A 26,913-nucleotide genomic window follows, 5' to 3' on the forward strand; every position below is an offset into this window, starting at 1 on the left:
ATCATGCTTGATAGTAAGTCGAGAAAGTACTATCAGCACCCACAGAGGACTATATCAGTATACCACATTGCTTTTTGGTAAAGTAAGCGCGTCTGCCCTCTTTTAGCGAACGATGGGGACGCTCTTAGCAGAATAGTTTACTAGATCGATGGCGCATAATAAATGCTGTATTATTATTATTATTGTAGAGGTCAAGAACAAAACAGCCGAGTGGGGAACGGGTCTCAGTATCTGTAAGAGCAAGGCACAGGAAGGTCTTTATTAGTAGTAATCACATTACATATCTCATAATGCTGATTATCAAGGAGATCGTGCATTCTCCAAAACATGTCATTTTATCAAACATAAAACAAATAAAGTTGCCCTTTAAAAACAATTGCCACAGTACAATGTAGCCGAAACTCTCAATATTAACACGGGTAAATGCCGGTACCTGACCCAAATACCTAAACGAGTAAGTAACTGTCAATATAAAAATCCTATAACTATAAAGCAACAAATTCACAAATTTGGATAAACCAACACACCAAGCTAGGTTGAACAACCTTATCACGTGACCTCTATATCACTACTGAATAAATGATTGAAGCCATCTTATCCTTAATTCTTGTTCAATAAACTATGATACCTTAAACTTGTACATTGTAATGTTAAAACATGCAATGCAAATATATCCTAATAACATTAACTTAAATAGGGCTATCCTGGCTCCCCCTTTTCAAAGTAAGCACATATTATATTATGAATGTTGAAACTAACACTATCATAACAATGGAATAAAGACAAATATCTCTGCTTTTAAATATCAGAATATCCCAAGACCAGAAACATTGATAAATCTCCTTATATCTGCATCAAATCCAACTTTCATCAACCACTCCAATCCAAATATTTATCTTCCATACTTTCTTACTTCCAAACAAACTCCAATAATCTCCTGATCTAACCATTAACACTTCTCTTACTCCTGTTATTTCATATCAATTTAACATGTAACGATATTCTTTTATGCAAAATGAGAAATAAGGGGGGTAGCGGCCCCCCCCCCCCCCCCCGGATCCGCCACTGGCCAGTGAACCATTCCAAACTGAAGGCTTACATCGGACTATCTTGCACATTTTACCGCAGACCCACATAGTAATTAGTTGGGTTTTCTCCCACGAACTCCACTATGTGAGAGAGATTTACTGTAACAGCTCCATCTACGGTCAAAAACTCATGTTCTCTCTCAGTAACTGCATGACTGCTGATATGGTGGTGTGAAGAAAAAATGAAAAAATGAAAGAAAAAGAAAAGAGTTACATTAGGAAAGATACAAAGAGTACAAAAAAAACACTCTCTCTTTCACACACGAACAAACACATACGCACACAAATAATCTTGACTGATATATTGTGTGAGGGACCTTGTACCTCACATAATGAAAATCTCATTTGCCAGGAATTTTATTGATGTTTTCGGTATCCACAGACTTTATAAAGCTCATCTGTACTAGTGTACATTGAGGAGTAGACCACTCTGCAAGGTCACTGGACAGGTGGTTATCTCATCAAACCAGCTCTCAATCAACATAAGAAAAAGAGGATCATGTGGGACCGATGGTCACCGATTAGGCATTGTTTGTTATATAGAGGGCGCAAGTAGCTATAAGTAGTGGAGTGGGGCTTTAAATGTTCCAGCTGATATACTTTGTTAGAAACAGGGACTTAAAAAAGAAAACATACACACAAACGCACACACCAGACACGCACATAATATGCTAACGAAAAGAAACTATACAAAATATATCAGGTTACGAAAAAGGGCACGCCGAAAGAAATAGGGGTAATATCTGAAGGTGGAAGGGGGGGGGGGGTTGAAAACAGGGGTCATACAAACCCACTAACACACTGTTTAAAAAAAACCATAACTAAATGAATAAATGTTACGTAATTCGTCATTGCTTTTTTTAAATGCTAAGTTGTGTATTTATGAAAACAATTTTTAAAAGATGGTAAAAAGAGAGAAATAAAATAATCCTACAAATTCCCCCAAAATAGTCTCTTGTACGTGGTTAATAAAACATGATTTCATTGAAATCTCTTCCTTTCTTCCCCTTCTCTAAACGCCCCATAAGCGGGTTCTTTGGACGAAAGAATAATATCGACAGCCTTTTTAGGTAACGCTACCACATGGTGTTAACGAAAGCCTCAATTTGTGCTTATAAATGTTCACACTTTTTGCACCCCCCCCCCTTTCAACTCTCTATATGGTTAGTCTAGCCCTTTTGTGACCGTGTATACCTGGAAGTAGAAATAATGACATTTGTTGACCACGTACTTGTACGCTCACCATTTTCTATACCATTATTATAATTATTTGAACGTGACGTTCATACATTCTGTGTGTATAGACCATTGTCCTCAGTTATGTGATAATAATGGCAGCTAAAATGGCTAATGGCAGCTCTACGGAGAAATCAAATAAATAAATGTGAAAAGTATGAAAAGGTTACCTCAATATTATTGTTATACAGTCTCTACAAACTTGGCAAGCTTCGAGGAAGTTTATAATCATTTTTATGAATTTGTTTGAAAGACAACTTGTAAAATTGAATATGCCTACGTAACTGATCATTCCATGCGAAGCAAATAAAGCATGCATGACAGTGATATAAATTGTTGTCACCATGCAAGTGGGTAGGAGGCGGATGTATTGGCGCAGTCGGTTCAGCGTCTGTCTAACCTGTCTAACCTCTGTTTCATAGACGCGTGCTAGATGACAATGGAAATGCTCCGTCCCTAGGATAGGACGTTAAATGAACGTCCCGTGTAGAGGAGTGTCACCGCCGACACCATACGTTTGCCCTATTCGTATAAGAGTAGGGGGTAACCCCGCTGTAGTGGCCCACCTGCACATCCCCAATCAGTCATAGCGGAAGGAGAGACCCAAGGGTCACAGTAAATCATTTCGCCTTTCCCTCCTCAGGCAAAGGTGACGCCAAATACTTAATAATTGCTGTTTAGATGCAAACTCTAGAGGACAATACCCTGATGTTAAATGTGCTACGCGTTTCCTCGAACATTGTCGTAAAACAAGACTTTCAATTTGAATGCTCTTATAAAAGTAATTAAAGGTACTATGTCCCTTTTGCAGACAACCTCAAATTCTGTAGAACTTTGCAGGAATTATGAATATTTGTGAAATTTAAACGTTAGCAGTGTTCTCATATTCAAATTATGCAAGGAAACCCGTTTACTTGCTAGACTTCACTGTCAGACACTATTGAGTGACTGACTGACTTTTTTTCTTCTTTGGTAATAACATACATGAAAAGAGTTGTAAAGGGTACATGAGCATTTGTCTACATCAATAACCCACTTCTTGTGATGGCCAAGATTAAACTGATTGAATCTTTGCGCAGCATAAAACGTATGACCATTCGGTACAATTGTCTGAAAATCAAGACTATTACTTTTGGGCTCTATAGCCCTAAAGTCGATTTGACAAATAATAGTCGTTATTTTCCTACTTGCAGACATTTACAAGCCCCACCTTTTTTAGGGAAGTTCTAAATCAGTATTATCTTTCAAATGCAGTTAGAATTTTTTTTTCTTCATTTTTTGGCCTGCAAATGGGACATAGTACCTTTGAAGAGGGTTTATTATTAAGGATTTGGTTAATTTTGTTATCGTAACCCCTAACTGACTTATTTCCCGAGTACAAATGGATAATTACGATATCGTGAACAAATTGAAAGTCAATGTATTTTCATTTATCTATAGTTTTTTTGTGGAGAGGGTGGGGTAGTTGACTGGTGTTCTAATGTAAATATTGACAGAATAGTGACATGACTAGCAGTTGTAACACTATAAAACTAATACTTAAAAAATGAAAAATTAATAAAAACAATAAAAATGATGATGATAATAATAATAATGTTTTACCACAAAATATTTTATTAACTATTTACAACACTATTTATTTTTACCACACGTCAATTTTCGTAATATATAAGTAAACAGTTTATGTTGACAGTTATTGAGTGAGCAAATATGTTGTGTACTTACAAAACCAACTTCATAAAGATTCATATTCTACAAAAACGTGCTGCTTGTATCATTACAAGTTTTTATTATATAACTCCAGTGTAAGTTTGTTCCATGATCTGACATCTTTACCAGTCTTTGACCTCATTAAATCAAGTAACTTGGTATTGATGTATAATTTCCTTAAGCAAAATTTTCCACCACAGACTGTATTGATGTATAATTTGAATATGAAGTTCTTATTCAATTTCCCACCACAAATAATTTTGCTTATGGAAATTATACATCAATACAGTCTGTGGGGTTTATATAATACAAAAAAAACATGTAATGATAAGACCAGCACGATTGTGTAGAATATGAATTTGTATGAAGTTGGTTTGGTATTAAAGTACACACCGTTTGCTCACTCAATAACTGTCAACATAGACTTTTTACTTATATATTACGAAAATTGACATGTGGTAAAAAAAACGACATGTTTAAGGTCAATTTTTCTTTCCGTTCTTATGAAACAAGGAACACTGAATCCCAGCTTATTACATCATCTCTTTTGTAAGTATTCATTATATAATTATTATGTTTTAATGGGGAAAATAAAATTGAATTGAATTGAACTCGTATACGGGTTCAAGACAGGAAGAAACACCATTGACAATCCAGATTTCACGGGGTGATTTCACACGACAAGGAGCCTTACAAACGAGAGAAAATTGGTTATAAATAATAGTAGGGACAGAGGAGGCGCGATGGATCTATGGTAGAGCAGCGATCTCATAACGGGGAGGTCCCGAGGTCGGAACCAAATGCCCTTTGGTGAGACATTAATCCACATTACCAAGTCCCTCGGAGAGGACTTACAGTCATCGGTACCCGGTAAACAAACACTTTCTTAGCGATCAGGACTGTTTAAGAGACAAACCTGTAAAGAAGGTTTTCAAAAGTACAAATAGGCCCTCGATGAACGAGAAAGTAGAAACGAATAAAGAACTGATTTGGCGGCATCCGTTCTTCTCGGTTAGGGAAAAATCGAAAATAAACCTTCTTGGAGGGGGGCCCCTGGAGTCCTGGAAAAAAGCCTTACTCTGAGGAGATTTATTACATTATGTTTCACATCATGAGATAACATCACATTTTTAGCACGAATAGCGACCTAACGATGCACTACCCTTTTCTGCTGAACCTTGTAACGAAACCCAAATCGGGGTCACGATTATATCAACTTTCTCTCAAATCTACTCCATATGGCAACGAAAATGGTTTTCCCCTCATCTTCGCCGCTCAGTTCAGGAATGTGAACTTGTGTTTTCAGAGAAAATAAGCCCAGTTATTTATGGGGTTGAACATGAACCAGACAATCAATCTCTTTCTCTCTCTCTCTCTCTCTTCTCTCTCATTCTCTCTCTCTCTCTCCCTCTTGCCTACCGCGGTTAACTTCCCCTTGACAAAAACGCGTTACATATTAGGGAGAGCACGTTTTGCCCTGTTACCTTTAAAAGTAAAGGTGTTGTTGTAGCCGTGTTGTGTAGTAGCAATGAAACATGACATTTATCTGCAATATTGCTCGTGTCCTTACCCTATTTGATGTATACCTTACCGACAACCTTAGAATATTTGGTTTCATAAGCAAAACAATTATAAATTTATGATAAAAAAAAAAAAGATATTGATCACACTGACTAGGGCAAGGATAAATGCCACAGTCAATAAACATTGAGAAAAACTTACGGGTTAATTTTGCTGGCCCCAACAGGACATCATGTTTATTTTAATTTAATTGGTTAACTTATATTAACAAATGTACATGACATGCAGCTCAAGGCCGATATTGTTTACAATGCAATCGGATATTCACAACATAAAAACAGTGTCAAAATACAAAAGAAATACAAAAGAAATATCAATGGCAACATCACACAGCAATATCATAAAAGATTTAGAAAAATGTATGATATGTATCGAAGATTCGGAAAAGTAGCCAACAAAACAATCGAGGCATTGTCATTAAATATTCAAGGATAAATTCAATTAAGCATATGTTCAGGAATATTAGGCTTATCGCACGAAAATATCACTTAAAGTCACACTGCACTACTTGTAGCTACTTGATCCCTCTTTATAGCAAACAATGCCTAATCGGTGACCATTGGTCCCTCCAGTGACCTTGTAGGGGAGTCTAATCACTCCTGGTCACACTAGTACATACAGATGGGCTTAAGACAAACACAATATACGTGACTTGCAATAAAAAGGCGTTATTTAGAAAGAATGTGAATCCAGCCTTTTCCCACACAGCTAAAATTCTATTAACATGATTAATATAAACGTGTTTGAAACGTGTTTAAACTAATCACGAGCCTTTCACACACAGAAATTTCGTTGCGATCGTTAATCGTTTCGGGATTTAACTACTGCTCGTAAAATGCGCAGTAGTGCCATTGCGCATTGAAGGTCAGGTCATATCAAACAAAGCGGTCGCTCCATCCAGTTTAAACACGTTTAAACACGAAAACCCTTTCACACACAAAATGTCAAGCTCTTTAGATACGAACTTCGTATCGGCAGCCTGCTTTTAGGGGCGTATGCATCGCGACTTCGTATCTATCCCAACATCGTATAAACGATGTTCACACTGGGAAAATTTTCTATAAACATGTTTAAAACTGTTGAGTGATTCTAATCATCTCTGAAAACGATGAATTTTAGCTGTGTGTGAAAAGGCGCGCACACAGAATCTCACACGGAATTATTCACATTCAATATTTACATTTACACAACGGGCCGCAAAGATCTGTACCCGTTCCGACAAGAAAAGAAAATCATCGTATACGATAAACAATTATTTTCTCTAGTCTGAACGTTGTTAAAGGGATAGTTGGGTTCTGTTTTCAGACCGCAAGTGCCTTCAAAGTGCATGGTTATTGCTTTTATTCTCACCTATGACATTTATAGTGCCCTTTTAGAACCTAAAATTGCTATGAAGGTAATTTTAGAACCCAAAATGTGTGAAATTTAGCCAATACGATTATACCAATTCAGCTCCACTTTAAACAAAACACGGTGACCGTTAATTAATCATTTAATTAAAAATAACAATACATGAGCCGGCTAATTGTGGGTAACATTTATAAGCAACACGAAATGCCAACAAAAAAGCCAACATCGGCATTGGCTGACATACGACGTAAATGGCGTTATTTCATTTTTTTTCAACGTTTTTTTTTCTTCAAATTTTTTCAAAATATCTAATATTTGTGGTGGTACACAAGTATTACAAATCGTTATATTTCAGGGACGGGGCCTATCGTAAGCGCGCTCTGATTGGCTAGGAGAATAATGTTAATACTTTATTGACCTAGAGCTTCAAAATTAGTTTCTTTATTCACTGTACGACGTTTCTTCGTGCGTGTTTTCTAGTCTATATGCCCCTCTCGCTGTACGAGCTTAGTATACATTTAATTATAAATGTTACATGGCAGAACCATTATAAGAAAAGTTTGATAAACAAACAACATCGTGTTGCACTCGATAAAAAAGGCGGTATTCAAATACCAAACAAGGTCGAAATGCCAGATGGCCTGGTCTCAATTCACAAATGTTAAAAACGTCTATTCATACTTCAAGACTTTTTTTTTAATTTCACTTCCAATCAATACCTAAAATGCTAAATTACAACAGTGATGGTAATGAGAGAGATACATTGACGTGTGCATGTATTGTTAGCTAACGTCATAACAGCATGTCATTGCATTAAAACCGATGATACAGTTAATTTATTTTACATGTACTTAACATGTCGTAGGGTTGATTTTACTAAGTCAAAATATTATTACCTCGATAGCTTTATGCCCCGAAATATAATAATATGTTATTGCCTTGGGGAAAAAAGAATTGTTTTCCATTTTGTTGAAGTTAAAACAAACTATAGCTAAACAATACAATAGAAATATATAGATATTACACAAATTCTTGAATGTACAAACTGTATGCATATATAACATAATGACGTAATGTGTTTCTGTGTATTGGAAGATTACGAAATTGCTACTTTTTTGTGTAATAATCATGATTTTTAGATTTTAAAAATACCCGCTTTGGCTCTCATTCATAACGTTGTTTCAGGTTACTGTAATATCCCGACATTAAAGATTCCAATCTTATAAAGTATAGCAAGTATCAACAAACTTTAGTATAAATGACATTGGCCTCGTTTGTTGAAGAGCAGGAAATTGCTTTGTAAATATCGTACAATGTGATATCATGAAAGCAAAGGTGTGTTTGATATCACAGGAGCTAATATTGGTCGTAGAACTTCAAGTGGCATTTTCCCCGAACATCCATACAAAACTCCGGATCTATTCTTTATCACCGGTATGCAAACACTAGACTATTCCATTGAAATTATTTCAGGCTAACGGTCCAACAATCAAAGTAATACCGAAAAAAATGGTATATTCCCCTGACATCATTGCACGCAACATATACCCCCCCCCCCCCCCCACCTTCTCTCTCTCTCTCTCTCTCTCTCTCAGTGTTGGTCCCCCCGACGTGCTGCATAAAATCCAGCCAATCAGGACTCTCCTAGTGCATATGCGCGGATCGATGTCTCGCTTTTCTCTCTCTCTCCGCTTCGGAACAGTATTATATAAAATCATCGCATAGGAAGTGCACTTCACACACCGTAGAGCACTATCAGCCAACTCGTCAGACTCAAATCACTTGTCTGCCGTAATCAGAAACTCATAACTTGTTGTCATCAGTATTCGCCGGTATATTGACAACTCCCGTTCTCTTTGCTTGATCCTTTGAAGAACCATCGGTAGCCGGTAGCCGGTAGCTGCACATCTGTATTTTCCGTATTTTCATCAACTCCTGTGCTAAGTAAACTTGCAGAGAATTATACAGCTAAGTCAAATTGAAAGTCAACATCGCTCTGCCCCGTGGATATTGTGCTGGATTTATAAAACTATTATTAAAACGTAACTCTCTCGGAAGCGTTCGTTTCTTCATCATTATCTGTCTTGTGACTCCTCCTAAGGATTTAACTCTTTCAAAACTCACTGATGGAGAGTGGCAAATCATCCAAGATCGCTGGACTAATCACGACCGTATCACAGCTGGTCTTGAAAGACAAACGCGCCATTGATTTGGGGAAAGATCAGGGTGATAAGATTGAGGTGAGAAATTTTATTTCATTTTTCTTCAGAACTCAAAAAGTATTGTTATCTCATATAAAACGGCTCTATGCCGTGGAGACAACACTGACGTTGGGCAAACAAGTGTTGCGTAGATGATGATTTGACATTACACTAGATAATTTCAGTTTCATCATTTCATAAATAAACGAATTTTACAGGTATCTGGGTATAAACAAGGGAGTGGGGAATGGACTCCACGAGTTCATGGCATGGTATTTACAATGATATCGAAATAGCCAGGCAGAGTGGTATCCCTTTACATATTTTGGCATATTTTCCATCTGCAAGAATCTTCAGCAGTGAAGGAGGCAGATTATTTTGAAGAGAAGAAGAAGAAGAAGAAGAACTCGGTTAGATCCGAGAAAGAACCATCGACTCATCTGTTTTTCTCACTTTCCAAGATATGTTTCATGAGGAAGTGATGAGAGCAAAAGCTCTGGGAATATTTTGTACATATTCTTTCGAGCTGTCCCAAGCAGCTTCCTAATCTTGTGCAAAAATATATTTTCAGCACGATGGTTACGAAGTCTTTTTTTCGCCAGTTATCCTGCAAACGGCTACACATGTGAAACTTCGATCACACTTTCTACCAGGAAATAAATGTGCTTTGCTCTACTTTGGGGTCTGTCTGGTATTGTAATTTTGTTATTGACTCTTTGGAGGGCGAGGTTAAGGTTACATTGGGTTATATTAGGTTGGGTATCATGTTCACATTTCATAGAATATGAATTGAATTAAATGGTTTATATTTAGAAAACTGAAAATGGCAGCCCTGGCCTAAGTTGCATAGGCCCTATATTGCTATATTTTGTATTATTATACATAATTTACATGTGTATGTGTTTGTCTGTCTGTAAGACCTTAACGCTTTATAAGATTCCACCATTGTTATTATTATTATGCCCAATCTTTGTAAATTAATGTTGACTATACTGCTATAACTTTGTATAACTATAAGTGTTATATGTATATTATAATTATTATTGTTCTAGATGCATTTTTTGTGTCTGTTGTATCGTATTGTATTATTATTGTTATTAGTATTATTATTATTATTATTATTATTATTATTATTATTATTTATTATTATTATTATTTGTAGTGTTGATACATTAAGGAGTCAAACGTTGATATAAAGGATCCCTGTGGAAGGATGTGAAACATATTATACACATGGATACCCTGTATTGATCTCATGATTATTATGAAGAGGAGGAGGCAGTTGAACTCGGTGCCCGAGTTCAATACAGGGTGGGCGTTTTTCCTCCACGGAACTCTCTAGTTACAATCCTTCCTGGTTGATCCTAGCACGTCTTTTCTTCTACGTTGACACGAATACAGCGATGGGGTTCACAGTAGAAGATGCTATTTACCTCTCTTGAATAGTGGAAAGTTAGAAACTGTCTTCGTATAAAAGATCCGTCACAAAAGATCATTTGGAATGTGCAGTCATGCCTAAATGTCTTGAGAATAATGGTTATAGGAAGTATTAAAGAATTTGGTATACTGAAGACAGCTCAAGACTTAGTACGCTTCTGAAATTAAGGCTTCTTGTTATATTGTAATAGTTGTAAGATCTTCTTCCAAAGTAATTCAAATGTCAGCTCGAACTGGATCAGACATGGGATCAGTTACAATAGTAGTTCGTAATCTGTTGCCAAATAAGTTGGGGTTACTATCCGCCCTTTGTCTGCTCTAAAATTCCTTTTGCACGGGTAAACATTTAATCACCATTATAATTAATTTTGCATGGCTAACTGTTTGCAAGATTGGACTAGTGGTATCGAAACCTGATATAGCCAGAGGCATTTCATAAATGTTTGCCATACAATGAATATATTCGGAGCATATCACATTTTATTGGCAAATGATATCAATGAGGACTTACTAACCGTACTAATGTGCCCGACACATTGAATGCGGATAATCCCTCGCATAAATCATCAAACATATTCAAAGGGGAGGAAAAAAAAATTAAAGGAAAATGGTTTTCGAAGAGAGGGTTGTAAAGTTGTTAGGAGGGAAACAGAGTACAATTTATTTTTAAAAAACTGCAAGAATTGGGGTAAATAACAAAAATGCAATGAGATTATGAAAATATGTTTCAAGAGGACTAAAGGGAACATTAAGTGAGGCACAAGAGGCAACTATGAAAAGAGGGGGCCCAATATTCACCAGTTCAAGATAAAATAGGGGTGAAACGATGTAATGAGTTTGTCATAGGGTGATGGCTCAAAATAATGTTCTGTCGTAAAAGAACCAAAATCAAACGTTCATCGCGTCTGACGGGTGTACACAAGAATGCTATCAAAATGAGATTTTTTTTTGAGGAAATCAAAACATGAAACAAAGTCGCGTGCATTTGAGTGCAGATACAATGCAATAGGGACGAAAATGAAGAAAATAAATATCAAAGAGCATGAAGCATGTATCCCCCCCCCCCCCCTTGTCCTTTTGAAGTTTAGATACACATGGGGCTTGTTCAGATATGACCGGGAGTGTTTTTTTATGACGTAAAATGCAAGACGCTTCCCATTTCAATATCTATCATTCAGAACACAAAGCTCATTAAATATGTGCTGGATCATTGTTACGAGCAGTTGCCATTCAGTTTTACTCGTCAAAAAAAAAAAACCAAGGCGGAATTTAGGCGGCGGTTTGCCGCGCCACAAGGACCGTGACACGACCGATTACCACCATCCCATCCTTCCTCGACTAATTACATGATCCCAGGGGGGGGGGGGGTCATCCCCTTTAATCCCTCTTGTCATGTCATTCATGTCACGAATGCACAATGTACTACATTAATCTCACATAACTTTCGCTTTATTTGTTCAGGGCGTCAAGTACCTATGCAGCAATTAGAAACCTTGTACATATAATAGGAATAAGTATGTCTGGACTATTGAATAGGTAGACCCTTCAGTGTGCAGAAAAACAGATACCATGTTTTACCAAGAATTGGTTTTACGGAGAATAGAATGATATTCAAACCTCGTTGCAAAGCTTTTTTGTCAATATATGAATCTAAAAATACGTTTTAGAGCACGTTTAGTGGTTAATAAAATTATAATGGTTTGATCCGTGCTTTGCTTGTGTAGACCACTTTACTGAATAGCTTCGTATCTGAGTATTGATTTTAAAATACAGGGTTGAATCGCCCTTCGAAATATCTATAGACTAAATAGTTGCGTCTGAGTGAAGAATAAATAATGGATATCCACTCTATTTATCTTGAATGGAGACGCGTTTTCGGACACGTAAACGTGTTGGAGGGCAAAACTGTCGTCTTTGATGGGTTTTTTTTGTATTGAAATGAGAAAAAAAATATTGAAAACGCGGGGCATCCCAGTCGAGCGACACCTAAGAGACACTAGGGACTTTTAGATTAAGTGGACCATAACGGCGTGAACAACCACTGATCTTGCGTGTCAATGGCAAGCCGTTTTACCATTGCTTTACAACTGAAAAATCATTTCTTGATATCAAGAATTACCATTGCTTCACAACTAAAAAATATTCTTGATATCGAGAAATTGGAATAAATGTTAAAGGTAAAGACCAGTATTGGAAACGCCCCAATTTCAAAAAATGAAATGGAAGCTCTCATTACCAATCATGTGAAAGAATATTTTTTGACTAATACATGATGATAAAAAATTTGCCGGGAAACCGCCTCCTAATTCATATATTTGGTAAATTTGTTTCTCTCATGGTCTGTGAGAGATATAGGGTAGTCCCATATACATCTTTCTGTGTATAGTGCTTGTAACTTTACTAAGAATGGGCCAAATTTCTTATCATTTTGATGATTCCAGAACCTTGCAGATGCTAGATGCTAGATGATCAACCTTTTTTGATCGATTCCACAACGTTTCTTTCACAATGCAATCGCATGACCATAACTGGTCTTTACCTTTAAAACGGCTTGCCGTATAGACACGCATGATTAGTGGACGTTCACGCCGTTCTCGTCCACTGAATCCAAAAGTCCCTAATATCGGTCTCGTAGACCCTGAGGAGACTCTTAGAAAGCCCGCGATTATCGGTCCTGAGCGGTCGTTCTCGTTGACTGTAGATCATAGGTGGTTGATCCCGTGGGCTGTCGGTCTCGTGTGTCGTCAGTCATGTCGGTCTCGTGGGCTGTCAGTCTCTCTGGTCGTCGATAGTGTAGGCTGCCGGTTCTTTTGGTGCGTCGCGGGTTTGTTGAACCCTCGGATAACCTTTCAGAAGGCCCGAAAGACGGACATTGTCGGTCGAGGGCTGCCGGTCTCTGTCGGTCATGTAGGCTGTAGCTGTAAACGCCTTTTCTTTTCCCATTTTTAGTTGGGAAGTACCACCCACACTAGAAGGTAATTTGAGATAAGGCATAAATACATTGTAGACCACCCTTTTTATACTGACATTCGTCTACTATTATATTCGGAATATGACAGTTATTCACCGCATTATCATTATTGTTTTTTGTTATAGAACTGTTCAATGTCCAAGACTATGACACGCTATGTGATACGTCGAGGACAGATTGACGACTGTTCTCAGATCTCAGTGCTTATGAGGGAACTCGCAGAGAGTGAAGACTATGGAGATCGGGTGGAAGTCTCCGAAGATGGTGAGTTCCTTTTGTTTATTTGTTTGTTTGTTTGTGTGTGTCTTGTTTGTTTTGTTTTATTCTGTTTTTGTTTTTTAGTCTGTTTTGTTTTTTCCTTTTCTTTTTATTTAAAGTGAAATTCGGCATGTTACCACATGTAACGATGTTGTACTAGGAAAAGTGTTCTATACTCTAAAGTGTTTTATAAGCAGAATGATATTACTTGTTTCCAGCTTACAATTATAATGAAAGGTCATATGAATGCGCATAAATCTAGTACTCAATCACTAAAATAGAGATGCCGTTTGGGATTTAATGGTATATGAGTTCGCGAATGTGACTTGGAAAGGTAGTTGACGAAATCTTAAACATGTTATTGCCTCTCTGTTCCATCTTCAGATCTTCGTCGAGATGGGTTTGGAGATAATCCTGTCTTCGAGAGCATCGTCTTAGAAGACAGGGAGGCTGATGAGGAATCGTCTATCTTGGGCTACGCCCTCTTTTTCATGGGTTTCTGCTCCTGGAAGGGGCGTCTCCTCTATCTTGAAGATGTTTACATCGATTCCGAATACAGAGGTAAACAGCTGATGTAATCATATTTGTGCCGTCATTTTCATATCAAAATGCTGATGCACATCCTTTCAAAAGAATGATTTAACTCATTAGGCATGGTTTCATGAACGCGCCAAGTATAAGTTCGCCGTTTAATATCCAAATGAAATGTGTATATTAAAATAAAAAGGCGTTTGAAAGGGATGTAGGTGAACTCATAATTGTGACTGTTTCGTAAACGGTGTCCTCATCACGCTGATTGCTATCAGAGGTCGTGTTATCAGTCAAAATTATGTATCACAGTAAAAGGGTTCAAAATTTCACGACAAACACTGACCTGCAACTATTTGGGCAGATGTTCTCTGCCAAGTCAGTGACATTTAAGCAGTCGATCATTTAACCAATAATGCGCCATAGATTTAATTTTATTATGACAAGTAAACAAAAATTCCTAAACAGATAAAATGATTTTCTTTCTTCAAAATACCTCCTCAGCACCCTCATTTATAAGACCTCTTGTCAATAACAAATATTACAATTCCATGCAAATTCTTTTCAGCCGGCATTCAAATGCAATGAATTCATTGGCATATATAGTTGTAACATGCAGTTAGTATAACTTGTTATTGATAAGAAGGTTAAAACGGGGCTCATTATTATCAGAGGAGCAGTTATTTACCCCCGGCATAACTCGCCATAAATCATGATTTATTATGACAATTTGGGCATGTGTCCCGAGCGGAAAGATTGAATCAATTTTAGAACATTCCCCACGCTCTTTCATTACCAGGCCTCGATAAAATATTTCGAATTGTCCGATAAAGGGCTGATTAGTATATTTTCCCAGTTATTGGCGTATCCCGCATCAGCATCAAGACGCCTCTTTCTCTTTGTACTTTAGAAGGCCAAGTATTCAAAGATATAGACCGGTAGTTGTAAAATTGCGGTTCAAGGGGATTGGGTGCAACAATTCAAAATTTCCATTCAATATTTGTTAAATATTGCCTTCAGAGGTTTAGATGGCAATACTTCAACCTAAATTCGCAAAAAATCAGAAATTGATGCCCAAATGGTCAATGTTGAAGTGCATTCGCGATATCTATCCAGGCCGCGGATCGATATGATAATTTACCAAATATATCAATTAGTAGGCGGTTTCCCGGCAACATTTGTATCATTACGTATTAGTCAAAACATACGCTTTCACATGATTGGTAATAAAAAGCTTTCATTTCATTTTTTGAGAAGTGGGCATTTCAAAACTGGTCTATACCTGTAAGCTCTTTTAAGAATCCACATAACTTACGCCAGGGCGAGTTTTCCTAGTGCTGACTGGCCACTACCTTGACAGTACAGAAACCCAGGATACTGGATTATTACGATTATTACTGAGAAGAAAAGAAAAAAACAAAACCTTATCATTCCAATTCCCGTCGGACTTACAGTTTGCTATTCAGCCTTGATTTTAATCACTATTTAATAGATTTCTTGACGGCGGGTTTTTTAATCTGCCATTAGCGTTGATTTATCGGGAAGATTATTGACCTATAGTATTCTCGACTTCATTTTCGTTCCTTTTAAGGATGCATGATTGTGATGAAACCTTTTAATGCTGAACAATTTTATTTTGTCTGTTCTTTAGGTACTGGGCTCGGCATTGCTCTTCTCCACACAATTGCTAAGGTAAGGTCTTATAATTGTTCAAAAGAATTATCTTATAATTTGCCATCGTTATTAATAGATTATTCTTATTTAAGTATGCCTTTAAATCATTTTATGTATATTGTACTTTTATCTATGATTTCAATCTTTAATCGGATTATTGTCTGGGCCAGGAGGGTCAATGTCGAAATCGGTTTTGTAACTGACCATGCTAATCTGTAAAAATATATGTCCAAGTGATTAGAAGTAAATCAATAAATAAAGCATGATATATATTCTGGTCCAGGTTGACCGATTATCAAAAACTTAAAACCTGTCTTTAGGGTTATTTCAATTATTCATTGTGTCAGGTCGAAGGACTTCGAAAACAAGTTTTATGAAACTGTCAGGTGATGTCCTTACCACACCACGTGACATGGGTCCTTACACAAGGGGTGATCAAAGAATGCCAAGCGGTCAAGGGTTGGGTGATTGGCCATGAGACGTGGGAAATGAGCCCCCTGGCACCCGGTGGGCTCTGGTATTCATCCCCCAACAAAACTATGGTCACTTCCGACCCTCACGTGACTACACACCTGACAGTATGAAAGAAAGCAGACACTTTTGCTAGCTGTCATCCAATCAATTTGATTGCGAGGTTCAAGTTGTTATGAAATTGAAAAATAAATGAATTGAATTTTTGAATTCCATACTGAAAGACTTCAGAGCATCAAATTAAAGCTCATTGTTTTTTGTTTTTTCATATTTTTTTTCTTCAGATCTCTGAGGAACGTGGTTGCAAGGCTATCCAGGGTACTGTCGTTGAATGGAACACGGATGTCATGAAGCTTTACAAACGGATAGGGGCCACGGATATGACCGAAAATGACAAATATCACCTCTTTGCTATTGGTGGGACTGATGTTAGTAGATTCGCTAAGGCTAGGATCCCTGCCTTCAATAACGGATCACAAATCGTTACCTGTGAGCTGTGACATTATGACCAAACTAAGAAACAATCATATGTTGGTTCGGATAGTCATGGTACCAAACGGTGAAGGTTCGTTTTGAAGCGAACATACGAAGTTACCCGAACATCCGATGTTAACCGACCAGCCGAAGTAAATTGAGTGGACTAGAAATGTTGTGAGATGTGACATCATTCGGCCATGTGCCCTGCATTGAACGCCGATGGAAAAAGCGGATTCGGGAAGTAGCACCAGGTCACTGTGAGAACCGACACCGTTTGACCTACGCCATACGTAGCATAATACTGCAGGGATATAAACCGAAGGTAAGAAGGACGGTCAGGCTCGCGGTCCTTTTAACATTGCCGATCTCGTGGATTGTCGGTCTTCTTCGGTTTTCTAGCCGGTCCGAATGAAGCATGGTTCAGTGACATTCTTGTACAACCGGAATTCCGAAAAGCTTGTTATACATTAAAGACCCCATGATCATGTTTGCAGGCCTAATGATTATGTTGTTTAATGGATGGATTCCGGCAAATTATAAGCGAGAGTTGCGAGACAGATATGTAAAATTTACATATCGAGGACTTTTATCATAGAAGTTTTGCTTATTTTCATTTGACTATCATTGGGCTTAAATATCATGCATATTTGTTTCACTGTATCACCATGAGTTATATCTATGTTAATCGCTATTAATCATAATAATAATAATAATAATAATTAACCGTTCTTGTATAGCGCATAACACATAGTATTGAAACATGTCCCTAAGCGCTCTAGAGAAAAACACAACAAAATACAAAGACAAGATGTATTGGGTAATAGACAAAATGGATGAATTAAATGTTAAATAAGTGCGTCTTTAAAGCAATCTTAAACTTAACAATGGAGTCAATGTTTTTTAAACGTTCCGATTGGTTTAAGCACTTGACTTGCAAATTCAAAGGTCGTGAGTTCGATCCCCGACACGGCACGAATGTACTTTGGCAAGGCAATAATGTACATTTGCCACTCAATACCCAAGAGAGAATTGGGGACCCGGTAGGATGACGAAATCATTTCTGTTAGGAATTGCCTATACGGTAGGATTACTTCCCAGGAAGTGCAGTGGAGTGCATAGTGTGCGTGAATGAATCCGATGACCGGGTTAATAACATCGGTAAAGCGCTTAAAGAGACGGTATTCCGTAATAAGCGCTCTATAAATCCAGATTATCGTATTAACTTTAGAAAAAGCAGTTCAGGATTTCACTAGTTCTTCAATTATTCAATCAAATCTGCCTTGGACTTAAAATGGGGTTTAACCGTGGATCAAACCATATTATGTTCATGAAAATGTATGATGAAAAAAGAAAAAAAAAAGGTGCAGAAACCAATAAATCAAATCAAATCAAATCAAATCAAATCAAATCTTTTTAAATTATGCCATTGTATCGAATTAGGACATGACTGATGAATGTGAAGATGAAATAACTAAAAGAACTCGCATAGTAGACCAGAAATTACTCAATTTTGGTTATAAAGTGAAAGCCACACTTAATAACAATTAGAAACAGGCCAGTTAATATTTACATATTATTTATAGATATTGTATGACCATCTTTTAGTTATGATGAGGACGTCGGTTAAAGCTTTGACCCCCTTTTGTCTATATATGGTTTTATGTAAACGCGTTAAAAATCATATATTGATGTATATATGGAAACTAAATTAACATCAATCAATCAATCGATACAAGAACATTTGAGGTCCTTTAATTCTCAAATTGACATTATATAACTATAGTTTCTTGATTTAATACATATTGAAAATTGTGAAGGATTTTAATTCATTATGTAATTTATTTATTGGAGCCAATTGATTTGACAACAATACATTTCTTGTCATTTTGTACATATAAGTATCATGAAATGTAAATTATATTGTAAAGCGTCGATACTTTTTATTTTTATGACATTGGATATATATATATATATATATTATGTTAATAAATACCAAATAATCAGATTTCTGCTTGTATCGTCTTGAATGTTTAAAGTTATAGAAGTTGCAGTACTGAAATATACATTCCCTAGTCTAAATCTAAATGCACAGACTTTAATATGATATATGTATACCATAATTCCTAGATCCTTGAGCAGAACCTAACTCTGTCAGTCTCTGCATGGACCTATTACGAATAGGTCCACGGTCTCTGGCTGTGTCCGGAGAAGCTGAAGTATCCATGGACCTACTATTAAAGACCAAGTGCCCATTCTAAGTAGGTCTATAGTTTCACCAAATGTAAAATCTCCTCTGTTTCGCGTTGCCCACCCTGCTGCGCACAGCCGCTGCGACTGACAAATATTTGAAGAGCGTAATTCCAAAAGGGGCTTAATCCACTTTTGATGAAAATTGAGTTCTTAATATCAGAACATTATTCACTTAAGTTCCTGTCTTTCATCAAAATTGTTTACATAAATTTTGGGAGCAATTATGAACAAATGCACCTTCTAATATCACTTTTCCATAGATGCCTGTACAAAATCTGGTAAACAATTTCTTTTTACTCTCTGAAGTTACAAAAATGGATTTAGCCCCTTTTGGAGTTAAACTGTTCATTTGTGCCTGAAAACTAAAAATTTCCCATGGTTTGTAGCAAGCAATAATGATAACAATGATAGCAACGTTCTGGTACATGATCCAAACGACTTTCTTTTGTACTTTTGAGCTCAAAGTAATGAAATTTCTTGAAGCAAATCATGCATTATGTGCACATGTATTGGACAATTATTATTGAGTACATTAAAGGCCAGATAACAAAAATAACGTGTTTCTCGTTCGGACTTTTAAAAAAAGAAGGAGGCAGGGCATTACTATTTACTAGTTTGCAATTTTTTGCATTTTTTCCAAGATGGCTGCAATGCTAATTATAGTTGGCCAAGCATATAAATTCATAGATATTGTGTTATGTGAGCATACTGACAAAACAAATGATGTGTATCACTTAAGAAGCTATTTAAACAACAGGTATATCACAAGCTAGTTTTATTTGCTTTTTTAGGGGGGGGCATGGGTGTCGATACTTACGTAATACCTATTCATCAGGGGGGGATGAATGAATAGATCATCCCCCCCTGATGAATAGGTATCAGTTACGGATCGACACCCATGGGGGGGGGGTTTCTTCTGAATAGTAAATAGTAAAACGAAAAGGAGGTGGCGGCCCAAAAGGAGGCGGGCGGGGACGGGAAACACTTCATTTTTGTTATTTGGCCTAAAGCATCTGGTGATTTTTTTTTTTTATAAAACCTAGAATCTTGGAAGAATGTGACAAGATTTTGACAATGACAAACTTTGACGAGAACGAATATTTGAAAAAACGCTTATTAAACCGCACATCTTTTGGCATGAAGCCGCCATTATGCAATTATGCAAACTTATCACTACAATGAACGTAAGCCGCGTTTGAAAAAGAAAGTCAATAAAAGACGGGTGCAGCATAATGTACTCTTTATAGGGATACAATAGATATCAGACTTGCATTCCCAGAGTCCTGTTCCGTAATAAATGACGTCTTTCCACTAAAACAGATTGAAACATACTTGTACCGTGTGAAGCATTAAGCAAACGCACTTTTCAGAATATATATTCTTTATCGTACGAGGTCATGGAGACTGCACATACATGTAAGAATGTACGACTAGACAGTTGTAAAGCGGCAGAGGTGTTAAAGGTAATACAAAGTTTTGGGAAATTTTAAAAATTGGGTGGATAGTGATTCTTTACAATTTTGATTTATTTGGATGCCCCTGTGGATGTATTATAAGCACTAGAAAATTTAGCCCCTAAAACACTTCTGCTTTTGAGAAAAATTGAATATAAAAAAAATTACCGGTGCTCCCTTTAAATTTTGATAAATTTCAAATAGCGCCCACGGCCGTACAATGGCAGCTGCGACCATGAAAATTTCAGAATATGTAGTTGTGATATATAATTTCCAAACGGGAATAGCTAATCGGTCGATTTTAGTCTAGAAATATTGTTTCATAGCTTAATTAATATCTTGACCTTGAAAGGGAGCAATCTAACATAAAGAGTGTACTATTTGCAACTTCATAACTTTAGACTCGATTTCAACCGCGACAACGATCACTGAATGTTGTAGGATTGCATATGCTTCCAATATGTTCATTTGAACCAAATTCATGACCCCATACCAAAACTTTGTATTACCTTTAACATAAAATATCTGACTATAAATCAATAAAACTGAGGCACGTGTACAAAATGAATGCACGAACCTCCAACCCCCCCCCCCCCCAAAAAAAAGGGGGGCAAATTATTAAATGCGTAAACAAACAAACGAATAAATAAACCTGCGACTACCTATGGTTTGTTTTGCTGCCTTTTGCCGATGTCTCAAAATACAGTTGTTTAGATCAAGGAGCTTTGCAAGATTATAGAAGCCATTGAATAACCGGTACAAAGAATCCCTCACCCGTGATTAAGAGCGGTGGCGGAATGCATTGATGTAGAAAACGGTAATTTGTTGATAATGGTATAATGACAGTAAAACGTTGCGGGAGTAACCAAGAGACTCCTACAAAGTAATGAAAAGAACAGAAAGAACACAGTCAAAGAGACTATCCAGAAATCGACCCTTGTGGTCACCTATCGAATTGTGCGGATGTGGGAATAGCCCGAACAAGATACCTATGGTTAATGCAAATGGGTATTGAAATATGTTCTTGCGTTGCTATATCGAAACTCTGTGTCATTGTGACGTTACAGGTATGGCGATGAAGAGAAACTGGATGATTATGCATATAGTGATTTACATTTACTACCCATTAAATACTAACACATGTTACTTACTATCACATTCCTGAAATGAAAATGACATATTCAGGAGAAAACCCAATAATGTTCATGATTCTTTAACCAATTCTTTTTTACCATTATGCTGCATGACTTTTGAAGATGTTGCTATATACCTGTAATCACCTGTCTTCTCGGGCTCCTTAGTAAGATTTATAAAACCCTCCCATGTAGCTCATCAATACAACATTGCAAAGAGGTCCATAGCTCGATCTGTGGGAAGACTCAACAGGATTATAGGCCTAACAAAAAAGATGTTGTATTGCCATTTAGGTGTCAGCATCTTGGTCAGTCGGTCGATTTTTTTCTCTCTCTCTCTCTTTCTTTCTCCTTCTTTGGGCTGATATTTTTCCAGTTTTTAATGCTTTAATACATATTTTTGTATTCATTAAAACGGTAAAAAAAAAATCATACAAAGCCGACCATGCATTTTAAGATTTTTGCATCGGTCGCAAAGGGCAATACAACATCTTTTTTTTATGTGAAGCTTTATCACCTGCTGGGCCTATAACTAAACTTGTTGAGCTGTTTCGAAAGATGGGCATCTTATCTACCTCTGATATGAAGTTGACATCGGTTTGTTCCAGGGCCATGTTTCATAAAACTAGATATCAATAACACGTTACAAGCTACTGTTATAAGCTACTGAATCAAGGCACCTGATTGGCTGAGAGCAAATTTATCATAGAAATTAAGCATTTGTTATAGATAAAAAGTTTTATGAACCGGGCCCCTGCATGGTGTCAACTACACACGGTGTGTGAAGCTATACTTGCGGATGTTGAGATGTGCACGCTCCTTGTGGAATTTAATATGTTGTGGCCTCTTAAAGATAAACTTGAGTTCTGGTAATGCGATTGCATTGTGAAAGAAAAGGTGTGGAATGGATCAGCAAAGTTGATCATATAGCGTGTAAGTAATGGTGTGTAATGCAAGGTTCTGGAGTCATCAAAATCATCATAAATTTGGCAGAGTCTTGGTAAAGTAACAATCACTTACACAGAAAGATGTATATGGGACAACACACATGATGTCGGGGCTAGTACTACCCTGATTTCCTTATCTTTCTATGCTCATTACTCAGCCAGTATACATTTTCTTCCAAAATTGTTTGGCACATGACATTTATTTGTAATCTTGAACATTCAGTGTAAGTTTCGTTAGATTCTGTGAGAATTCATTTTCTTTTTTTACCAGAACTCACGTTTATCTTTAAATTGGTTTCCAGCTCCTTCATGAACGGGTTGTTTTTCTTTATATCGTTCAAACCATGCATGATCTTCAAGACCAGGGGGGTGTTTCACAAAGATCCTAAGTAGAACTTAACATTAAGTTGGACTTAAAAATTATGGACAGCCATTGGAGCCTTAAAATAAAATATATTCAAAAGCAAAAATTCAAGTATTTTAGACTTTTTATAAATTCCACAACAAGAACATGAAATCTCCTTGATGATAGAAAATATGAATGATTTGAATCAACATTTTATGCCTTTCAAAATAACTTTTACAAAATATTTTCAAAGATGCTAATGGCTTTCCATAATTTTTAAGTCCAACTTAGAGATAAGTTCAACTTAGGATCTTTGTGAAATACCCCCCTGAATCATATCACCACGGAGAAGTGGACAAGTTGCTCTCTCTCTCTCTCTCTCTCTCTCGCTATGTCTCTCTTTGATTCTGGCTGCGATATTTTGAATTCTTTGAAGCTTCACAAGTACGTTGGCAGAAAGATTAGGAAGAAGTGCATTGCCTGTGTCAAGGTTTGAAGTGACGAGGGCATGGATGAGAGTGAGAGTTGTCTTCCAGTCTAAAACCCTACGAATTCGACCTATCTTTCTGATGGATGACATGGCAGAGCGACACACCCCTACAACATGAGATTTCCTAGTAGCGTGCTCATCGAATATCGGCCTCGGCCTTGGCTTCAATGACTGTCTCATCGGCTGTTACCGTAACAGATGGAGTTCAAACTAGGAAACATAAATTAAATGATCAAAAAAGGGGTTATGTGTTCAGAGTTTTCTTCGACGGGGAGGAGGGGGGCTTTTTGTATAATCTGACAAGCAAAAGAAAAGGATTATGACATTTTCAGAAGTATAATTTCTGCAAAGGAACACTCTAAAATTTTAAAATGTGAAAATCACCATTTAAAAGGGCCGATCGAGGAGTGACCATTTTTTTCCAAATGTTGTATTAACACTTATGTTCAGGTGTTTATGGTATACATGCTAGATTCAACCTTTATAATGTTGGATATTCGAAGCATGTTCAAAGTGATAACCTAGCTATACAATTTGAGAAAGTACACACTCCTCGACCATTTTAAATGATGATTGAACATTTTAGTTGTCAGAGTGAAGAATGGGGGGAGAGACACACCAGTGAGTATATTCAATACGTAATGGCAGAATTTAGCTGTGTTCGGGGTCCGGGGGAGGGGGGTGGTCGCCGCCGCTGAAATAAAGAGGAAAAAATGTGGACAATAAAACGGAGAAAAAAAGAGAAGAAAAATGATTGCGTCATACGTTGCACAATGTGATGCACAGAGTGTTGAGTGACATCCTCACAAACTACAGCTTAACTCTTGGACAAAGCCAGCCGACACAATGCCTTGAATGGTGCGCTATTTGATGAGATGATCTAATGTCCCATCAAGAAATGACCACCCACGGGAATTGCCGTTCTTTCCACGAATCTTCGATTAACACAAAAACCTTGACAGATGAATGTTAGTCTCGATCAATAGATTGGTCGATACAATTATGTAGTAGGTTAATACAATTGAGAGCACTGCAAGCAAAATCCATTGGTTTTCTCACATTCCGGTATTTCGTCGGAAGTTGCCAAGCAATTAACCTATAAACATGATGTAATACCCAAATCGGAAAACTGACCTCTGCAGTATGTTTTCTTTTTTTTTTAACGCCGACATAAACTTCACCGTTTTTGCAGTGTATATGATCCCCGAATTTAGGGGGGTACATTGAGCATTTTTCCTGATTTAGGGGGATTTCCAAGGCAGGAAAAGCCCGCGAAATGCCCGCGAAAGGGGGGTTCGGAAATATTGGCAGTCCTCAGATAGGGGGTGCTTTCAAAAAAGAGGGAACGAGCATATGCGTACCCTAAATAACATTGAATGGGGGGCCGGGGTATGATCGCTCTCAAAAGGTTTTGGTCACGTGAGTCTCAGCGACGGGCTGCGACGGGCAACGACAATTGGCGCATGCTCACAACACACTATTAAATAAAACAAAAATTATCAAACACGGACAGTTTCTTTTGAAAAAAATTCACCTTTCTGAAGACCTTTATTATCGCTAGATCATGTCATTACACGGATGATGCCCTGCGCCAGTCACACACTATTTCAATACAAGAGGTTTAGAACGCTAATTAGGGATATTGTCAAAGATTAACTAGACAAAAAAGAGACCACTTTGTGCAACACGATGGCTTTGCAGAATCGTACCCATTGCCGGTGTGATCAGCATCATGACAACCCTTATGATACTGGTTATAGTGTAATCTTGCGTGGGAACAGTTCAATGAACTTGAAGCCTTTGGTACTACGTGGTACAGGGAGATATTTTGTGTGGCGTATAAAAAGAAATACCACGGATTTCACATAAATCATCTCAAGAACAGGGCAATTTCCACAGACATTCTGCTTCTCCTTTTCGTCAGAAAGTTGTGAATTCTGAAGGTTCTATCAATCAGACATGAATTGGCAACGCTGTGACGTGTCTTGCCATCTCCCCTCCAATGTGAGATTGTTTGCGTGACGTACGAAAAGAAATACCACCAAAAGAAAAACGATTTCTATCTTCCGAATAAATCATCTCAGGAACAGGATATCAAACACTGACAAACGAACATAACCTTTATCTCGGGCAATTTCCATCGATATTCTGCTTCCCCCTGGATCAATCAATCAAACATAAACTGGCAGGTCTGTGACGTATCTTGCAATCTCCTCCCATTTGATCTTTACTAAAAAAAAACTTTAAAAATCGGCATTTTCTCTTTGGAAAATTTTCAATCATACATTCAACCTAAATATATGTATTGCAAATATTTTGTAATACAACCCCTGTATGAAAACAAATTTATACATTCATCAATAACTACGAATATGAATGTTTATGAGATGTTTTGTTGAGAGCAAATTGGAGAGGAGTTTCACTATTAAATGACAACTTGAAAAATTCATAATGATCCTATTTTTGATTGGGTTTTGCCCATTTGTTCCTCCCTTTTTCTACTTTTTTTAAAACCAACCTAATAACTTTCTCTTTATAAGTGAACACGCCTTCCTATGCTTAATTCTCTCCTCATTTTTTTTTCTTCTCTCTGTTCCATTTACTATTTTTGTTCTTTCCTATCAACTTTCTGTTAAATAAAATGTAATTTTCATAATTATATCTATAATGTTCTTTCGGTAACTGTGTTAATTTATTATGGGCGTTCCCAACTCAAGCTATGCTTTCCGGGTTTTCGCCTCCTTCCGTATCTGAATTATTTACTGTATACTCTATGTTGAAATAATTGTTACATATATCATGTATATATATATATACATTGTGTTTCATATTGTGCTGTTGAGAAGGAAATAAATGTTAATAAATACAAATACAAATATCAGGATGCACTTCTCCTTTAAAATTGTGAATATTTCAGTGGAATATTGACTCATCTGAACATGATTTCGATAGGTAATTCAATCAATAAGGTATTGAAGTCGAGTTGATTTACTCGCAATTGTGTTGAGAGGGGGAGGGGAGGGAGAGGGGGGGGGGGGGCTTGCCAACCTGCCATCCAAACCTGACAGGCGGGATCATCATTATACAAACCACAAATTTACTTCGAACATAATCAGGATGAACAAGCAAATCAACACTCAAGCTGTTGATGACAATATCACATATTCCTGTCACAATACATATGATAAATGAGGATAATGATGATGATGATGATGATGATGATGATGATGGTGATGATTATGAAGATGAAGATGATGATGACAAGAATTTCTCTGACAAGAAGAAATTCATTACATTTTGTTAATCTTTTT

The 26,913-nt window shown here is 37.0% G+C and overlaps 1 protein-coding gene across 1 annotated transcript; it reads left to right on the forward strand.

The window, feature by feature from the left end:
- The first annotated feature begins 8,703 nt into the window (after nucleotides 1-8,703).
- On the forward strand, nucleotides 8,704-18,342 carry LOC115922646 (diamine acetyltransferase 2-like). Its single transcript, XM_030981917.1, has 5 exons — nucleotides 8,704-9,205; nucleotides 13,700-13,838; nucleotides 14,217-14,393; nucleotides 16,012-16,052; nucleotides 16,790-18,342. Exons 1-5 carry the CDS (start codon nucleotides 9,092-9,094, stop codon nucleotides 17,003-17,005), a joined length of 687 nt encoding a protein of 228 aa, XP_030837777.1. The 5' UTR covers nucleotides 8,704-9,091; the 3' UTR covers nucleotides 17,006-18,342.
- The last annotated feature ends 8,571 nt before the right edge of the window (nucleotides 18,343-26,913 follow it).

This window comes from Strongylocentrotus purpuratus, unplaced genomic scaffold, assembly GCF_000002235.5.
Source record: "Strongylocentrotus purpuratus isolate Spur 01 unplaced genomic scaffold, Spur_5.0 spur5_scaffold_12, whole genome shotgun sequence".
Taxonomy (NCBI): domain Eukaryota; kingdom Metazoa; phylum Echinodermata; class Echinoidea; order Camarodonta; family Strongylocentrotidae; genus Strongylocentrotus; species Strongylocentrotus purpuratus.